An 18,669-nucleotide genomic window follows, 5' to 3' on the forward strand; every position below is an offset into this window, starting at 1 on the left:
TTTGATTCCTCAAGAACAATACCACTTGGAGTGATTCAGTGATAGAAACTTTAGTCTTTGCTTTCAAAAGAGACCAAGACCATGCAAGAGCTCCAAACTGTTCATGAACACCATTCGATTTTCTTTGGGTGTGTCCTCAACAGGCCTTTTTCCTGAAAAAAAAGCCCTGGTAAGGGGTGAATGTCACAGAGAGGCCATCTGAAATGCTGCTTCTGATGCAAAACCAACAAAGTCAGAGGAATTGTGGAATGCAGTCCAATGGTCCTGGGTTGGAAAACCAGTTCACAAGCGCCAGAAGTATTTTGATTCCATGCAACACAGATGTGAAGCATTTCTCAGGAACTGTGATTACATGACTAAATACTAGCTCAGTGATTCACAGGAAAGCTTATTCAATAAATGTTTGAGTTTGTAAAGAAAAATGCAGACATCACTTTTTCTTAACAGCCTAATATTAACTTTGTTTCACTTTCTGTTAAGTAAAAATAAATTTGTTAAGTAAATGTTTTTTTTCTTTTAACATTATTCTGAACACATTATTCTGCATCTATACAATTATTCCAGCTTGGTTTTAAAATGGTAGTAGTACTTTTGTAGTAGTATTAGTATTGGTTTGGGTCTCACTATGTTCATTTTGGTAGTTTAAATATGAAATACTGTATATAGAGAAACAGGATTGTTCAACGTTGGTGGGAATATGTAATCAGAGAAGTTAAGAACTATTTTGCAGTTTTAATTAGCTGCACAATCAGAGAGCATGCTCTAAGTGAAGAATCACATTTTAAAATACTTTACCTTGCATCCACCATGCATGAACAAAGCTTTCTTGTTTGTCTATAGACAAATACACAAGCTTCTTTTAAAGAAGTACAATCTGACCAATGGACACAAGAGTCGAATCATTATTTCCAGTCAAAGTAAATCCTTCAGTTGTGTCCTCGAGTGTGTTTTTACTCCAGCAGGCATGTATTTTGTAAAAGTGACATGCAAGACTTAGTGTCCATTATTAACTTTATTTATAGAAAAGTGTTATGTTCCTAAGATAGTACATCACCAAAAAATGTGAAAGAACCACATGGTTCCACATAAAATCAAAGTGCAACAAAAAGAGAAGAAAAAAGTCAGGTTTGATTGTCTCTTAATAATCCCACTAATAAATACAACGGTGCAAAGATATTATGACACTTAGCAGTAGTAGTAGTAGTAAAAGGTCTGGAAATGAACTCCTGTCAGTGTTACAGGGACCATGTAACGTTTTATCAGCTCCATCTGATTTGTCTTTCATGATGAACACGTGATGAGTTCATGGTCCTTCATTTTTCAAGCTTTTCTCTTTTTAAGACTTTTGCATAACATTACGGAACATCTTCAAGTGCACTTATGTAGCTACTGTAATAGAGCTGCCTTCATCACAATCACTGACTGATTCAGAAGAATACAGCCACACCAACCGACAGCCATACTCCCTGTCACTCAAACGCAGCACACACACACACACACACTCATGCCATTTTCCTTTCAGCAGGACCCGAACTCTTCAATCCACTTTTCGTACTTCTCCAGGTCAGCTGCAGAAACGGATTTGGACACTTTCTTCAGGGCTGACTCAAAGTCCTCCATGGTGGTGGGCATGTGCATCTCGTCCCTGGAAATGTTGCGGATCTCCTCTGGAGTGAGGCCCTCGATTCTTCGCCTCATGGCCATCAGAGAGGCGTCCCTGCACCGCCACACAACAATGAAACACAATGAAGCAGCGATTCCAAAACAGGCCCGAACTCTCACTTCTTAAGGTTCCTACAGTAAGACTCTGACTCTGAAAATAACAGCACATCTGGGCCAGTGACCAGGCACAGACACATTACTAGTGAAAGAAACCCAGATGGTACAGCACTAAACCAGTCCAGTCTTCTTCTATAAATGGCCACTTTGACGCTGCTGTCTAAGCTTCATGTCTTTTGCAAATATGGCAAAGTAAGCAGTTTCAGACTTTATGGAAAATAAACAGATTATTAATGAAAGTGCTTGTGTTTAGATTGGACTGAGGAAAATACAGAGATTGAATATTATTACTAAGATATGATTTCAATACAACTGTCCCTATCATCAAGCCCCATGTTGAAGTGCAGACTGAATGTGGTGGACCTGTCAAGGAGAAGTAGCTACTAGCTGATACAACCACCAGGGCTGTTCATTCAACACATATTAGCTACATGCCACTAAACTGTGTCTATTCTGTGCGCCTAGAAAATCTACTGTGTAGATAATGAACTCGTTTTGAAAATTCTGGAAAGCTGCCTGACCTGCAGACATTAGTGATGTCAGCTCCTGAGTAACCCTCCATCTGTTCCGCTATCTTGTCCAAGTCCACGTCGCCGGCCAGCTCTAGCTCTTTTAGATTGATCCTGAGCAGCTCCACTCGTCCTTTAGCTGCAAACGTAGAGGTTACAACAGTCACAACAGTGGGCTAGAAACGGCGCTTTGCAATAAACACACAATGAATGCGTTTCGATTTGAAATGTGCTCAACAACAGGTTTTCTGGTTGCTGAATACAGTGGTGTGAAAAAATGTTGGCCCCCTTCCTGATTTCTTTGTACGTTTGTCACAAATGTTTCAGATCATCAAACAAATTTAAACATTAGTCAAAGACAACACAAGTAAACACAAAATGCAATTGTTAGGGAAAATAAAATCATTTCACGATCTGAAACATTTAAGTGTGACAAACATGCAAAAAAATAAGAAATCATGAAGTGGGCTTTTCACATCACTGCTCACTTCACATTAGAGTCTGAAACAACTTTCGCTTCCAGGTTTGTTGCAGTAAGAAATGAGTTTACTTGAAGGGAGAGGGATGTAGATCCTTTTTTCCAGCCGTCTCCTCAGAGCCTCATCAATGTCCCACGGGAAGTTGGTGGCAGCCAGCACCATCACCATCTTCGATGGGTCATCATTCTCAGATGCACCACCGACACCTACATAAGAGCCACAATGACTGACATTCAATCCAAACAGTACAATCCATCTGAAATGTGCACAGTCAGATAATATTACTTGTTCGGTCCATAAAAGCGGCAAAGTTACAATTTAGGACCAAATGCAAGTCTTGGTAAAGAAAACTGATAACTGATGATCTCTGAAAAGTGTTGCACTGCACCATCCATTTGCACCAGTAGTTCTGCCTTGACCCTCCTGCTGGCTTCATGTTCCTCTGACGTCCCTCTGCGGCTGCACATGGAGTCAATTTCGTCAATGAAGATTGTCGTGGGAGCGTAAAAACGAGCCTGGAAGAGGACACACACAAAGAGAGAGACCACAAAAATAAATATTTAAGCCCCGATATTATATCAATGTTGACTGACACATTCACTTTCAAAATGACAGGTTGATTTATTTTATATAAATAAATATTACTGAATTTAGTGGACTTTGTTCAAACTGCCACCGTACAGAAGGAAGTTTCCAGCCTTGCCAAAACCATCTAGATTCAAACTGACAATCCAAGATGAAAGGGACAATCTGAGCAACATGCAGTTGAATTTGTTCAAAACCAAGTGGTTCTGATTGGCTGTAGGACTATCCAGTTACATGCTGCTGTATTTTTTCGACGCATCTGCTGAAACGTGGCCCATGATGAAATCCAAATGGCGTGAAGCCAGCCAAGCTTCAACAGTAACTCATTAATTAAAGAGAACATTATGTAAAGTACAAAAGTGTTTTTCAATGTGCTGATCTTACCATTTCAAAGAGAAGGCGAACGAGTTTCTCAGACTCTCCTCTGTACTTGGAGGTGAGAGTAGACGAGGAGACGTTGAAGAATGTGGTTCTGCATTCAGTAGCAACTGCTTTAGCCAGAAGTGTTTTTCCCGTACCTGGAGGTCCCACCATAAGCACTCCCTAAAGTAGCAAAAGTCTTCCATGTAATTATCCATTAGCACACAAATATACACATTTCCCTTCAATAAGTACCTTCCATGGTCTTCGTATGCCTTTGAAAAATGCAGGCATCCACATCGGCAACACCACCGCTTCTTTCAAGAGTTTTTTTGCATCTTCTAAGTCAGCAATGTCGTCCCTAAAAGGAACAGTTAGATGTCACATTAACAGGTTTTCAGGGGTGTCAAGGCTGTCTTGACTTCTAGTCTCAGTGTAATGTGGTCTTGTATAATGACAGAAAAATGTAAAAATGAAAAGGTTTTTAAAGGGAAAGGTTTTGACTTGTCACAGTAGGTGACACAGATGCTCCAATCCAACAGTCACTCATGAGCAGTCAATGAGTTTCACTGTGGCCTCTTCAAAGGCCGATCAAAAAAGCCAAACAGACGGACTACAGGCTACACTGGATTCATTGGTCTGGTAACACCACAATTTGCAATAGGACTGGCTTGTTAGATGTCAAACTGGTCCCAGAGGCCCTTCCCACTAACAACATTGTGTTTCCAGACATAACAGGACACCCTCAGAAGACCCATGTCCATTGTCTGATGACTCACAAGTGTTTTGGAGACCTAGACAATATCAGCAAGGTGGTCATAATGTTATGCCTGATCGGTTTAAAAAAGAAACAATCCACCATCTTTGATCATTTTCTGGCTTCTCATAATACTCTTTAAATAAGAAGACAACCTAATCTGCCATGGTTTGATCTCTGAGCACTGTGGAAATTTAAAGCGTGTCTTAAAACAAACCTGGTTGTAGAGGAAGGAGAGAACACAAGTACATTACCCACTAGGGGACACCTACCATTTAACGTTTGGATTCTGAGAGATAATATCCCTCTCCAGGGCTTCTACGAGGTCTTTATCATAGCCTGTCCCATCAAACCGTTTCAGTTCTTTCTCCTGGACACCGGCTTTGTTCTGAAACGTCGACAAAAAGAAAAAGAACACAGCACATTATTCCTCTTCCCAGTCCCATGAAGTTAAGCCGTGTGGTCTTCTTTCTCCTGTACGATAAAACTGGATCAACAGGTTGGTAGCGCGTAAACAAGGAGCGCGTGTATATTGTTCAACCTGCAACGCAAAGAGCTGTTCTTCATAGCATGCTCTTTCAAGCTGTAACCACCAACATGTTTTTCACCTTCTCGTCCTTCGCTCTACCAGAGGTGTCCTTTGCCTCTTTTGCCTCCTTCTTTTCTTTGCCTTTGGAAGGTTTGCTCCTCTCCCCGTTGCCTCCCCGAGGAGAGTGCCTCTGCTGGGCCCTCACAGCCACACTCAGCCGGTTGTTGGGAGGTTTGCTCTCTTTATAGGGGTTAGCAGAGCGTCTAACAGGTAATGGAGAATGTCTGTGAAATGAGGTGTGCAAGATGGCGTCAAGGACAACAACCATGGACTTTTAAACACACACATTTTTACCCAGAATAACAGTTTTACTCTAATCAGGGCACTAGCAGGTGATGCTATTAGTTACGGGCTATAAGAAAACACAGAAGGAATAAATCAACAATTTCCAGAAATCACCATTTATCTAAAACAGCTATAGATAAGCTGAAATGGATGGTGCATGGTAAAATGAATCATATATTCTGAGGCATTCCCAGGCTGCATGAAACGCTGTTTTGTTATGGAGAAATACAAATGAAAACAAAGAGGCAGTATGAAGTTTACAGGCCATCTCTGTGGAGGGTACAGCAGGAACAAAACCAGCTCTTACCAGGAGCTCAAGTTTACTAATCTCAATCATATGACTACATCAGGACAAAAAGCTTCTACAGCACCAATCACAAACCTGTGAGCAGCACAGGCGACTAGACCTACAGTGTGCTGTTAAAAACCTATATCAGAGCGAAAGATGAAAATGAGGTAAGCAATGAAAGAGGAGCTATGAATAACTGAGTGCGTTACCTCGGCTCCACATGCACAGGCCTAATCTCACAGTCGTCGTGGTTGCTGGGTTTGGCGGGTGTTGCGTTCAGCTGGAAGTTCTCCAGAGTCGACATAATGTCCTGAACCTGCTGATTCTCTTCATTTATTTCCTGCCACAACTGTGAAATAATCATAGACGCATGCATCAGAAAAATAAACAAACACAAAACTTATGATCTGACATGACGTTATTAATGTCACATTTACCTGCTGCCATCTCTGCTGAAAACTGCTGTCTCGCACCGTGTACACATACTTTTTGATTTGTAAATAGACTGACAAAGGGAACTAAGTGTATTGAAAAATGGGTAAAAGCTACGTCTCCTTTATGTCATTGTGGTTTAATAACTTATTGACTTGTTTGTTGTTGTTATTCTTTAGGTCCAGCAGCCTGACATGTGTGAGGTGAAAATACTGTTGAGCCCAGACTTCCAGAAGCTGGCTCAGTTTACCAACATCTACCCCATTGGACACAGTGAGATCTTCAGGGCTCCCAGGGAGAACGACGTGGTCGTCACAGACCCACCAAATTCTAGAAAAGGTTTTTTTTTCTTAATATCCTAACAGTTAGGAGGCATACACGCTGTAGCAGTCCAGTTTAGTGTGTGTTCCCAACTTATTCCTTGTGCGCTTTTGAAATCAGATGAAGAGCAGCTGATCTCCCAGACCACTAGCCAGTACCCCCTGAAGCACACGGAGACCACCCAGGAAGAGACGGCAGCTCCGGGAAAGCTCCCAGAGACTCCCCTGCGCATGGACCCTGACCTGCTGTACGACGTCAAATACGATGATGAATTCGACGACAGAGACTCGAGCCAGCCCGATAACAATCAGATGGAAACTCCACCCAAGGAAATTCTATCATCCTACTCTGTAAGAAAAACTCCAGTGCTATTAGGGCCAGTACTCACTGATTCTTTGGTGTCTGCTGTTGCCTTCCAGCAGAAAAATGGCTAGTTGTAAATGTGCTTTGTTATTTAGGAGGAAGAGAAGAGTTTTTGGATCCTAGAGAAGTCAGGCTGGTGCTTGTCAGTCACATATACGATTTACTTGAAGTGACAAATGTCTTGGCTCGTATTAATAACTAAACCAAAATCAGAAAATAACTGGAATTGTTCCAATACTGAGTTGCAATGTTGACTCTGTAGTCTGCATGGATTGATTCCTCTCCTTTACTAGGATGTGCCAAACACCTTGTTTAAAAAAAAAAAAAGAAAACGGAAATTTGTCCAGCAGTAATGATCTGTTTTAGAAGTGAGCTGTGTATTCATGGATGTTGGTCAGCTTCATCCAAAATGGTGGTCGCTAGAGGTAATAATGCTTGTAGAGACAAAGTTAGGAATAGGAAGGCAGTTACTTTAAACCATGCTGTTTGCAGTTAATGACGCATGCTCTCCCCATAATGGTTTGTTTCCGAGCAAAGTGTACACTTATCCCCTTGCGTTGCTTGGAAACTTTTCGTTAATATCTAGAGGACTCGTAGAGCCTCAGGGCAGCAGGAAGTGCTAATGTCTCCACGCCCGTCCTCTCCTCAGGCCATGTGTCAGTGGGTCGAACAGGCGAGGGAGCGCCTGCGTCGCTTCTGCTCCGAATCCCTGCCTCTCTTCTTCCTGGTTATGTGGGTGGTGGTGATCGGCGTCGCCGGATCGGCCGTGATCGTCAAGATCTTGGACGTTTTCTTCCCAAGTTGTGAACACAAGTGAGTTTATTGCTTTGGGCTTCAGGGCGATTTTCCACATTCTGGACAGTCTTCATCTTCTCCAATTATCTCCAAAATACCTTACCTCTTATTTTGTGCTTACAGACACATCTTTCACCTAAACCCTGTCACTCTGATGCCAGAGGATGAGAAGCACAATCTGCTGGAGGACATAGAAATAGAAGCAGATGAGGAAGAGAAGAAGCCTTAAGCCGATAAGAGAAGACTTGGCCAGCTCCTTTCAGTTGGTTCTCATTTGTTATTTAACCTACTGTTTGACAACTTGCGCATAGGAACGACAAAATCAAACTCCCATCAAGGTCCTTTCATTAGCTGTGATGTGATCAAAACAGTCAGAGCAAAATCCTGCATGTTCCTGCTGAAAGTGGGATGAAAAGCCACTCTGGTCCAGTAGACAGTTCAGCATAAAGAATGACAAACTAGGAGGTGACATTTAGCTATGCATGTTACCTCTCGTTTGTTACCTCTTGTAAAATGTTGAACTTTAACCCAACATTTATCAGGGTATCTTTGACGCACTATGAAAATGTGAACGTTAAAACTTCAGAAGTGCAACTAAAAGGACCTTCATGTGATACGGTTTTGTCAAGGCTTTCCTTTTCTTCTCCATCCTTATTGTGGCAGTTTGTTGTTACCAGTACATTACAACCCAGGTAAGAATAGACACAATCTTAAGGAAGTAACTGACGCACAGTCAGCACTTTGTGTTTAACCAATGAACCTGAAGAAGCTGAGCGTTTTATGAGCGGAGTATTTCCATTCCCTTAAAACTCTTTGTTTATGTAGCACTTCTGTACAGGACACTGTTTTTCGCACTATGATTTCGCTGCAATGTGAAACCCCACAACTAAAAAAAAAAAAAACTCTAAATGTGCTGCGATGCATTCAGTATTGGCAGGCAGCGTCTGATGCCGTCTGCCACCGATATGTACAACGTGATGTTAGTTTAATGAGACAAAGCTATGCAGATCACTGTATCAGCGTGTCTTCTGTCACAATTTAGAAGCCGTTGGTCTGAACCTCAGCAGTGAAGAAGCACCACTGCTGAGGTTCATATGTTGATTGTCTTTCTTCACGGTGCCTCTGTGACCATTTGGGGATCCTATCACTAAAAGAGGGTTAGAATGTATTTTACCTGAGTCCGTTTTGTGTGTGGCTTCCTGTTACTAATATTGGAGAATGTAAGTGACATTGTTGATGTCTATGCACCTGAAACATTTCAGACAAATTACTGATATAACTGGACTGAAGAATGACCACGAAGTACATGTGTAAATTATTGCTAAGATGATCATTGTGCACTTGTTTGGAATCTGAGAGTGAAAGTCGCACAGAGGTGGTTAATCTCAGAGTATCCAGTACTCAAGATATTTCCAAGCGCACGGACAGGTTATCTGTCAAAAACACAGCTTTGGTTAATGCAAAATTCAGCATCTACTTGTTTTGTGTGTGTCTGTGTCATTTCCATACCTGTTCTGCTTGTTAAATGACACCCTAAAAGCATCGCTTGTGCACCTCAGAGCAGATGTCTCCCCGAGGCTCATTTAAACACCAGAATGCATGATGTACTGCGTTAGCAAAAAGGTGCATGTGTAGTCTAGCTAGTGAATGCAGGTGGAATGCAGACTGTCAGTAAGTTGTAGGTTAAAACTAGAAAACTGCATGAAGACTCAAAACAGCACTAGAAACCGTTTCAAATTCCAAATTGATCCACTCGATGCTGTAGACGACACTACGCGGATCTCTAAGCTCAAACTATACATTAGGCATGAATTCACGCGCATTACTGAGGAATAAAAACAAAAACTATGTTTTAATTTGCTTTGTTCAAACGGTGTCGAGATCCATGGAATATCTTTTTGACATCTGTGTGCAGAAATTGTATGACTACTACAGCTGGGCTGTGTATTTGGGTCTAAAATCATGCTGCATTAAATGCTTTCTTTACAACCATCACACTGGTACAGCGTATGTTGTCTGATGATTAACTGTGCTTGTGTGTCTCGGTAAGAACAGCTTTTAACAGTGGAAAAAGATGTCGGAGGTCAAATCTGGTTTCCACTTGGACACATTTTAAGGTACTTAAACGGACGTAGAAGCTCCTGTCTGCTAGTATTAGCCTTCCAATCATAGTGCTATTGTAACAAAGCTACTGTAGTCCTTTGACAATTAATATACAGATGTGTTCAGAATAATAACAGTCCAACATCACCAACCAGATAAATGGCTGTTTTCTAGTAGAAATGAACAGTCATGACGTGCGTTCTGCTGATTCATGTAATTGAATCGTTAATTGAGGGCAAACTAAGGGCAGTGCAGAGTTAAGCGGATAAGTTGATTAAAGACGGGAAAACGTATAAAGAAGTGAAGAAAGTGATGTGATGTGCTTTATTATGGCACCAGAAACCAGGAAGATGTGGGAGAACACAGTGATGATCTTCTCTGGCGGAGATAAAACACGGCCTAAAGTTTCCTGTGAGAACTGCAACTATTAGAAGACACCTATGTGAAGCCAAGACATCGACAAGGAGCGCCCGCAAAGTCCCATCGTTGTAGAAACCAGCTGTGATGAAGAGGTTGCAGTTCACCAAAGAGTACAGTGATTGGCTTAAAGAGAAATGATGCAACATTATGAGGACTGATGAAAGCAAGATTGTTCTGTTTTGGTCTAGGGGCTGCAGACCGTTTATCAGATGACCCCCCAAACAATGAAATCAAGCCACAGGACACTGAAGCATGGTGGTGGCAGCATCATCATATGGGGATGTTTCTTGTACTGTGTCATTGAGCCCAGTTAACCCATTCTAGAGAACATGGGTCAGTTTCAATATATTGAAATACTTCCCTTTAGAAAAACAGGAAAAAGAAACTGATAATCATGTGTTATCCAGATGAGATCTGTCCTCAGTTTCCTCTGAAGGCACCAGAAAGCAAAAAGAAAACTCAGGTGAACCCAACAACTTCTTATTTTTAAGTGTGTGCCAACTTTGATTCCTCAAGAACAATACCACTTGGAGTGATTCAGTGATAGAAACTTTAGTCTTTGCTTTCAAAAGAGACCAAGACCATGCAAGAGCTCCAAACTGTTCATGAACACCATTCGATTTTCTTTGGGTGTGTCCTCAACAGGTCTTTTTCTGCAAAAAAAGCCCTGGTAAGGGGTGAATGTCACAGAGAGGCCATCTGAAATGCTGCTTCTGATGCAAAACCAACAAAGTCTGATGAATTGTGGAATGCAGTCCAATGGTCCTGGGTTGGAAAACCAGTTCACAGGCGCCAGAAGTATTTTGATTCCATGCAACACAGATGTGAAGCGTTTCTCAGGAACTGTGATGACATGACTAAATACTAGCTCAGTGATTCACAGGAAAGCTTATTCAATAAATGTTTGAGTTTGTAAAGAAAAATGCAGACATCACTTTTTCTTAACAGCCTAATATTAACTTTGTTTCACTTTCTGTTAAGTAATAATAAATTTGTTAAGTAAATGTTTTTTTTCTTTTAACATTATTCTGAACACATTATTCTGCATCTATACAATTATTCCAGCTTGGTTTTAAAATGGTAGTAGTACTTTTGTAGTAGTATTAGTATTGGTTTGGGTCTTACTATGTTCATTTTGGTAGTTTAAATATGAAATACTGTATATAGAGAAACAGGATTGTTCAACGTTGGTGGGAATATGTAATCAGAGAAGTTAAGAACTATTTTGCAGTTTTAATTAGCTGCACAATCAGAGAACATGCTCTAAGTGAAGAATCACATTTTAAAATACTTTACCTTGCATCCACCATGCATGAACAAAGCTTTCTTGTTTGTCTATAGACAAATACACAAGCTTCTTTTAAAGAAGTACAATCTGACCAATGGACACAAGAGTCGAATCATTATTTCCAGTCAAAGTAAATCCTTCAGTTGTGTCCTCGAGTGTGTTTTTACTCCAGCAGGCATGTATTTTGTAAAAGTGACATGCAAGACTTAGTGTCCATTATTAACTTTATTTATAGAAAAGTGTTATGTTCCTAAGATAGTACATCACCAAAAAATGTGAAAGAACCACATGGTTCCACATAAAATCAAAGTGCAACAAAAAGAGAAGAAAAAAGTCAGGTTTGATTGTCTCTTAATAATCCCACTAATAAATACAACGGTGCAAAGATATTATGACACTTAGCAGTAGTAGTAGTAGTAAAAGGTCTGGAAATGAACTCCTGTCAGTGTTACAGGGACCATGTAACGTTTTATCAGCTCCATCTGATTTGTCTTTCATGATGAACACGTGATGAGTTCATGGTCCTTCATTTTTCAAGCTTTTCTCTTTTTAAGACTTTTGCATAACATTACCGGAACATCTTCAAGTGCACTTATGTAGCTACTGTAATAGAGCTGCCTTCATCACAATCACTGACTGATTCAGAAGAATACAGCCACACCAACCGACAGTCATACTCCCTGTCACTCAAACGCAGCACACACACACACACACACACACACTCATGCCATTTTCCTTTCAGCAGGACCCGAACTCTTCAATCCACTTTTCGTACTTCTCCAGGTCAGCTGCAGAAACGGATTTGGACACTTTCTTCAGGGCTGACTCAAAGTCCTCCATGGTGGTGGGCATGTGCATCTCGTCCCTGGAAATGTTGCGGATCTCCTCTGGAGTGAGGCCCTCGATTCTTCGCCTCATGGCCATCAGAGAGGCGTCCCTGCACCGCCACACAACAATGAAACACAATGAAGCAGCGATTCCAAAACAGGCCCGAACTCTCACTTCTTAAGGTTCCTACAGTAAGACTCTGACTCTGAAAATAACAGCACATCTGGGCCAGTGACCAGGCACAGACACATTACTAGTGAAAGAAACCCAGATGGTACAGCACTAAACCAGTCCAGTCTTCTTCTATAAATGGCCACTTTGACGCTGCTGTCTAAGCTTCATGTCTTTTGCAAATATGGCAAAGTAAGCAGTTTCAGACTTTATGAAAAATAAACAGATTATTAATGAAAGTGCTTGTGTTTAGATTGGACTGAGGAAAATACAGAGATTGAATATTATTACTAAGATATGATTTCAATACAACTGTCCCTATCATCAAGCCCCATGTTGAAGTGCAGACTGAATGTGGTGGACCTGTCAAGGAGAAGTAGCTACTAGCTGATACAACCACCAGGGCTGTTCATTCAACACATATTAGCTACATGCCACTAAACTGTGTCTATTCTGTGCGCCTAGAAAAGCTACTGTGTAGATAATGAACTCGTTTTGAAAATTCTGGAAAGCTGCCTGACCTGCAGACATTAGTGATGTCAGCTCCTGAGTAACCCTCCATCTGTTCCGCTATCTTGTCCAAGTCCACGTCGCCGGCCAGCTCTAGCTCTTTTAGATTGATCCTGAGCAGCTCCACTCGTCCTTTAGCTGCAAACGTAGAGGTTACAACAGTCACAACAGTGGGCTAGAAACGGCGCTTTGCAATAAACACACAATGAATGCGTTTCGATTTGAAATGTGCTCAACAACAGGTTTTCTGGTTGCTGAATACAGTGGTGTGAAAAAATGTTGGCCCCCTTCCTGATTTCTTTGTACGTTTGTCACAAATGTTTCAGATCATCAAACAAATTTAAACATTAGTCAAAGACAACACAAGTAAACACAAAATGCAATTGTTAGGGAAAATAAAATCATTTCACAATCTGAAACATTTAAGTGTGACAAACATGCAAAAAATAAGAAATCATGAAGTGGGCTTTTCACATCACTGCTCACTTCAGATTAGAGTCTGAAACAACTTCCTTCCAGGTTTGTTGCAGTAAGAAATGAGTTTACTTGAAGGGAGAGGGATGTAGATCCTTTTTTCCAGCCGTCTCCTCAGAGCCTCATCAATGTCCCACGGGAAGTTGGTGGCAGCCAGCACCATCACCATCTTCGATGGGTCATCATTCTCAGATGCACCACCGACACCTACATAAGAGCCACAATGACTGACATTCAATCCAAACAGTACAATCCATCTGAAATGTGCACAGTCAGATAATATTACTTGTTCGGTCCATAAAAGCAGCAAAGTTACAATTTAGGACCAAATGCAAGTCTTGGTAAAGAAAACTGATAACTGATGATCTCTGAAAAGTGTTGCACTGTACCATCCATTTGCACCAGTAGTTCTGCCTTGACCCTCCTGCTGGCTTCATGTTCCTCTGACGTCCCTCTGCGGCTGCACATGGAGTCAATTTCGTCAATGAAGATTGTCGTGGGAGCGTAAAAACGAGCCTGGAAGAGGACACACACAAAGAGAGAGACCACAAAAATAAATATTTAAGCCCCGATAAAGCCCCGATATTATATCAATGTTGACTGACACATTCACTTTCAAAATGACAGGTTGATTTATTTTATATAAATAAATATTACTGAATTTAGTGGACTTTGTTCAAACTGCCACCGTACAGAAGGAAGTTTCCAGCCTTGCCAAAACCATCTAGATTCAAACTGACAATCCAAGATGAAAGGGACAATCTGAGCAACATGCAGTTGAATTTGTTCAAAACCAAGTGGTTCTGATTGGCTGTAGGACTATCCAGTTACATGCTGCTGTATTTTTTCGACGCATCTGCTGAAACGTGGCCCATGATGAAATCCAAATGGCGTGAAGCCAGCCAAGCTTCAACAGTAACTCATTAATTAAAGAGAACATTATGTAAAGTACAAAAGTGTTTTTCAATGTGCTGATCTTACCATTTCAAAGAGAAGGCGAACGAGTTTCTCAGACTCTCCTCTGTACTTGGAGGTGAGAGTAGACGAGGAGACGTTGAAGAATGTGGTTCTGCATTCAGTAGCAACTGCTTTAGCCAGAAGTGTTTTTCCCGTACCTGGAGGTCCCACCATAAGCACTCCCTAAAGTAGCAAAAGTCTTCCATGTAATTATCCATTAGCACACAAATATACACATTTCCCTTCAATAAGTACCTTCCATGGTCTTCGTATGCCTTTGAAAAATGCAGGCATCCACATCGGCAACACCACCGCTTCTTTCAAGAGTTTTTTTGCATCTTCTAAGTCAGCAATGTCGTCCCTAAAAGGAACAGTTAGATGTCACATTAACAGGTTTTCAGGGGTGTCAAGGCTGTCTTGACTTCTAGTCTCAGTGTAATGTGGTCTTGTATAATGACAGAAAAATGTAAAAATGAAAAGGTTTTTAAAGGCAAAGGTTTTGACTTGTCACAGTAGGTGACACAGATGCTCCAATCCAACAGTCACTCATGAGCAGTCAATGAGTTTCACTGTGGCCTCTTCAAAGGCCGATCAAAAAAGCCAAACAGACGGACTACAGGCTACACTGGATTCATTGGTCTGGTAACACCACAATTTGCAATAGGACTGGCTTGTTAGATGTCAAACTGGTCCCAGAGGCCCTTCCCACTAACAACATTGTGTTTCCAGACATAACAGGACACCCTCAGAAGACCCATGTCCATTGTCTGATGACTCACAAGTGTTTTGGAGACCTAGACAATATCAGCAAGGTGGTCATAATGTTATGCCTGATCGGTTTAAAAAAGAAACAATCCACCATCTTTGATCATTTTCTGGCTTCTCATAATACTCTTTAAATAAGAAGACAACCTAATCTGCCATGGTTTGATCTCTGAGCACTGTGGAAATTTAAAGCGTGTCTTAAAACAAACCTGGTTGTAGAGGAAGGAGAGAACACAAGTACATTACCCACTAGGGGACACCTACCATTTAACGTTTGGATTCTGAGAGATAATATCCCTCTCCAGGGCTTCTACGAGGTCTTTATCATAGCCTGTCCCATCAAACCGTTTCAGTTCTTTCTCCTGGACACCGGCTTTGTTCTGAAACGTCGACAAAAAGAAAAAGAACACAGCACATTATTCCTCTTCCCAGTCCCATGAAGTTAAGCCGTGTGGTCTTCTTTCTCCTGTACGATAAAACTGGATCAACAGGTTGGTAGCGCGTAAACAAGGAGCGCGTGTATATTGTTCAACCTGCAACGCAAAGAGCTGTTCTTCATAGCATGCTCTTTCAAGCTGTAACCACCAACATGTTTTTCACCTTCTCGTCCTTCGCTCTACCAGAGGTGTCCTTTGCCTCTTTTGCCTCCTTCTTTTCTTTGCCTTTGGAAGGTTTGCTCCTCTCCCCGTTGCCTCCCCGAGGAGAGTGCCTCTGCTGGGCCCTCACAGCCACACTCAGCCGGTTGTTGGGAGGTTTGCTCTCTTTATAGGGGTTAGCAGAGCGTCTAACGGGTAATGGAGAATGTCTGTGAAATGAGGTGTGCAAGATGGCGTCAAGGACAACAACCATGGACTTTTAAACACACACATTTTTACCCAGAATAACAGTTTTACTCTAATCAGGGCACTAGCAGGTGATGCTATTAGTTACGGACTATAAGAAAACACAGAAAGAATAAATCAACAATTTCCAGAAATCACCATTTATCTAAAACAGCTATAGATAAGCTGAAATGGATGGTGCATGGTAAAATGAATCATATATTCTAAGGCATTCCCAGGCTGCATGAAACGTTGTTTTGTTATGGAGAAATACAAATGAAAACAAAGAGGCAGTATGAAGTTTACAGGCCATCTCTGTGGAGGGTACAGCAGGAACAAAACCAGCTCTTACCAGGGGCTCGGGTTTACTAATCTCAATCATATGACTACATCAGGACAAAAAGCTTCTACAGCACCAATCACAAACCTGTGAGCAGCACAGGCGACTAGACCTACAGTGTGCTGTTAAAAACCTATATCAGAGTGAAAGATGAAAATGAGGTAAGCAATGAAAGAGGAGCTATGAATAACTGAGTGCGTTACCTCGGCTCCACATGCACAGGCCTAATCTCACAGTCGTCGTGGTTGCTGGGTTTAGCGGGTGTTGCGTTCAGCTGGAAGTTCTCCAGAGTCGACATAATGTCCTGAACCTGCTGATTCTCTTCATTTATTTCCTGCCACAACTGTGAAATAATCATAGACGCATGCATCAGAAAAATAAACAAACACAAAACTTATGATCTGACATGACGTTATTAATGTCACATTTACCTGCTGCCATCTCTGCTGAAAACTGCTGTCTCGCACCGTGTACACATACTTTTTGATTTGTTCGAGCAACCCATGATAGAGAACACTGGCTGAGCTGTAGTTTCCCAGCAAGGCGTATTCACGGGCCAGCTTCACGTTCTCACTGATTTCTCGCAGACTCATCCTGCCATGAAAACACACACAACACGTTGGTTAACTTATAGCCGGTAAAAGTTGGCATGTTACTGACAAACGAGCTTCTTTTTTTTTTTTTATTTTGACGCAGTGGGAGTGGCTAAGTAAAGCAAGACTTCTTGTGAAAAGACTAACATTACAAAGAATTTCTCACAAAGCCAATGTTCAAATGTGCTCGGGCTGTTACAATGCTCACATTCCTATGCTACAGGAACTTTCTCTGCGGAAGTATAAACAAAAATGAAATGAAATTTGAAAACTGCGGAGATGGAGAAGCAGCTGGAAATACTAAAGCAGAAACACACTACTACAATGCAAACCAATGACAGATCTCGCATTACACGACAGGTAGTTAGGCGTAGTTAGGTCTGTGTAGGTGCCTGCGCTGACGCCGTAGATTCTGCGTCAACCTCTAAGCCCCTGGTTCTTGGACAACCCACTGTACTTACTGAGCCACAGCTTCCCTATACGGCATATGATGATGCAGACACACAAGGTGCAACTGCTTCAACGACCAAACAGCAGTTTTTACCAGGCAAGTACATTTTCTCCATGAAAACAGACGTGAAATACGTTACAAAGGTGTTGCCAGCCCTAAAACAGCCATTGACCTATTCATTTTTTAAAGTTCCCGGTCCTTAGTTCTTGGGCCTAAAGGTTAGTGAGAAACAGCAAATAGTTTTGGAAACATAACTAGAAATCAGAGATAAATGATTTTTTATAATTAATTTCATTATTTGAAGTTATTTGGAGCTAGTATGAACAAGATGGATGTTAAATAACAGTTTAAGAATATGCAATATGTATTTATACCCTTTACTGAAACCCTTGACACTGTTACTGACCAGGTGAAGTGGGACAGTAGAGGCAGTTGTATCCCACAACACAATCTACACGTACTTAAGCTTGTCCACTTTTTAGCCACGTTCCCGCATCCAGAGGAACAGCCTGGAGTTAACTAAAGTTAAGTTTAGCATGATTCTCCACAGATTAGACGGAGCCTCGCCCAGTTGTTCACGGCCAAACGCGACACCAAAGTCTCCACGTACAATATGTTAGCGAAGCACAGGCGTGAATAACAGCTTCCCCGCGTGTGGAATAAAATATAAGACGTTTGTTTTCGACTTAAACTGCGTATCTGTTTCATGCTAGTGTACGTTACCACAGCCAACACTCCCTTCACTTTGAACTTCAAACTGGTTTTCCGTTTCAAAAGGTGGAAATGTTTTACGAACGGCTGGTTCAAATACAAGTGTGGGAATCAATTTGAGTCCGAACTGTTCCACAAAAGTGCTTTATGTAAAGTTTATACTCAACTTTTCAGAGTAACACGCAGGGAGTCCTCGCGGCGGTTGTTGTGACGAGTTTTCCGCTGTTGCAGTTGAAAGAGGCTGTCAGCCAGTCTAAAGGAACCTGGACTACATTTGTAGTCCTGTTGATGGCGGAAGTTTTCATTTGTAACTCCAGGCTCCCAGCTCCGTACTACGGAAGAGGATTAGGGCCACTGAAAAAATAATTAGAAAATGTAGTTAGAGCAATTTAAAAAAAAAAAAAATTATTATTATTTATTTTTTAAGTTCTGACTTCTGATCTCTGACCCTTTTCACAGAATTCTGAGAACGCTACTTTAATTATTTACATTTAACATTTAACTATTCTTATTTAATTATTTTGCTTTTCATAACCACAGCGTGTGTACTTATTTTACAATCATCAAAATTTCAAGGAATAAATGTTTGAAATGTTTCACTCTATGTGTAATGAATCTATATAATATATGGGTTTCACATTCTGAAATGAGTGACAAAAAATATTGAACTTTTTCATGATATTCTAATTTTTTG

General features: G+C 41.2%; 3 protein-coding genes across 3 annotated transcripts; 1 reads left to right on the forward strand and 2 right to left on the reverse strand.

The window, feature by feature from the left end:
• Positions 1-993: 993 nt before the first annotated feature.
• LOC124999063 (katanin p60 ATPase-containing subunit A1-like) lies at positions 994-6,149 on the reverse strand. Its single transcript, XM_047573809.1, has 10 exons — positions 6,070-6,149; positions 5,842-5,981; positions 5,078-5,282; positions 4,742-4,857; positions 3,968-4,073; positions 3,737-3,895; positions 3,156-3,282; positions 2,839-2,973; positions 2,301-2,427; positions 994-1,717 (listed from the first exon to the last, which is right to left on the reverse strand). Exons 2-10 carry the CDS (start codon positions 5,934-5,936, stop codon positions 1,519-1,521), a joined length of 1,269 nt encoding a protein of 422 aa, XP_047429765.1. The 5' UTR covers positions 5,937-5,981; positions 6,070-6,149; the 3' UTR covers positions 994-1,518.
• A 64-nt stretch (positions 6,150-6,213) lies between these two features.
• LOC124999064 (glycoprotein integral membrane protein 1-like) lies at positions 6,214-9,536 on the forward strand. The gene is made up of 4 exons (XM_047573810.1): positions 6,214-6,403; positions 6,506-6,735; positions 7,398-7,561; positions 7,667-9,536. Exons 1-4 carry the CDS (start codon positions 6,259-6,261, stop codon positions 7,770-7,772), a joined length of 645 nt encoding a protein of 214 aa, XP_047429766.1. The 5' UTR covers positions 6,214-6,258; the 3' UTR covers positions 7,773-9,536.
• A 2,024-nt stretch (positions 9,537-11,560) lies between these two features.
• On the reverse strand, positions 11,561-18,288 carry LOC124999126 (katanin p60 ATPase-containing subunit A1). Its single transcript, XM_047573901.1, has 11 exons — positions 18,143-18,288; positions 16,652-16,814; positions 16,424-16,563; positions 15,660-15,864; positions 15,324-15,439; positions 14,550-14,655; positions 14,319-14,477; positions 13,727-13,853; positions 13,410-13,544; positions 12,875-13,001; positions 11,561-12,291 (listed from the first exon to the last, which is right to left on the reverse strand). The coding sequence occupies exons 2-11, from the start codon at positions 16,811-16,813 to the stop codon at positions 12,093-12,095; spliced, it is 1,476 nt and encodes a 491-aa protein (XP_047429857.1). The 5' UTR covers position 16,814; positions 18,143-18,288; the 3' UTR covers positions 11,561-12,092.
• Positions 18,289-18,669: the final 381 nt, after the last annotated feature.

This window comes from Mugil cephalus, chromosome 21 (assembly GCF_022458985.1).
Source record: "Mugil cephalus isolate CIBA_MC_2020 chromosome 21, CIBA_Mcephalus_1.1, whole genome shotgun sequence".
NCBI lineage: Eukaryota > Metazoa > Chordata > Actinopteri > Mugiliformes > Mugilidae > Mugil > Mugil cephalus.

Excerpts from the sequence above, each read along its gene's own strand:
- LOC124999063 (XM_047573809.1), bottom strand. The coding sequence starts at position 5,936 with ATGTCGACTCTGGAGAACTTCCAGCTGAACGCAACACCCGCCAAACCC. Across the intron at positions 4,858-5,077 it reads GTAGAGCGAAGGACGAGAAG|AACAAAGCCGGTGTCCAGGA; the intron begins GTGAAAAACATG and ends TCGACGTTTCAG. Across the intron at positions 1,718-2,300 it reads GACATCACTAATGTCTGCAG|GGACGCCTCTCTGATGGCCA; the intron begins GTCAGGCAGCTT and ends GTGGCGGTGCAG.
- LOC124999064 (XM_047573810.1), top strand. The coding sequence starts at position 6,259 with ATGTGTGAGGTGAAAATACTGTTGAGCCCAGACTTCCAGAAGCTGGCT. Across the intron at positions 6,404-6,505 it reads CCCACCAAATTCTAGAAAAG|ATGAAGAGCAGCTGATCTCC; the intron begins GTTTTTTTTTCT and ends TTTTGAAATCAG. Across the intron at positions 7,562-7,666 it reads TTCCCAAGTTGTGAACACAA|ACACATCTTTCACCTAAACC; the intron begins GTGAGTTTATTG and ends TTGTGCTTACAG.
- LOC124999126 (XM_047573901.1), bottom strand. The coding sequence starts at position 16,813 with ATGAGTCTGCGAGAAATCAGTGAGAACGTGAAGCTGGCCCGTGAATAC. Across the intron at positions 16,564-16,651 it reads TTCAGCAGAGATGGCAGCAG|TTGTGGCAGGAAATAAATGA; the intron begins GTAAATGTGACA and ends ATTATTTCACAG. Across the intron at positions 13,854-14,318 it reads TTCGCCTTCTCTTTGAAATG|GCTCGTTTTTACGCTCCCAC; the intron begins GTAAGATCAGCA and ends GTCCTCTTCCAG.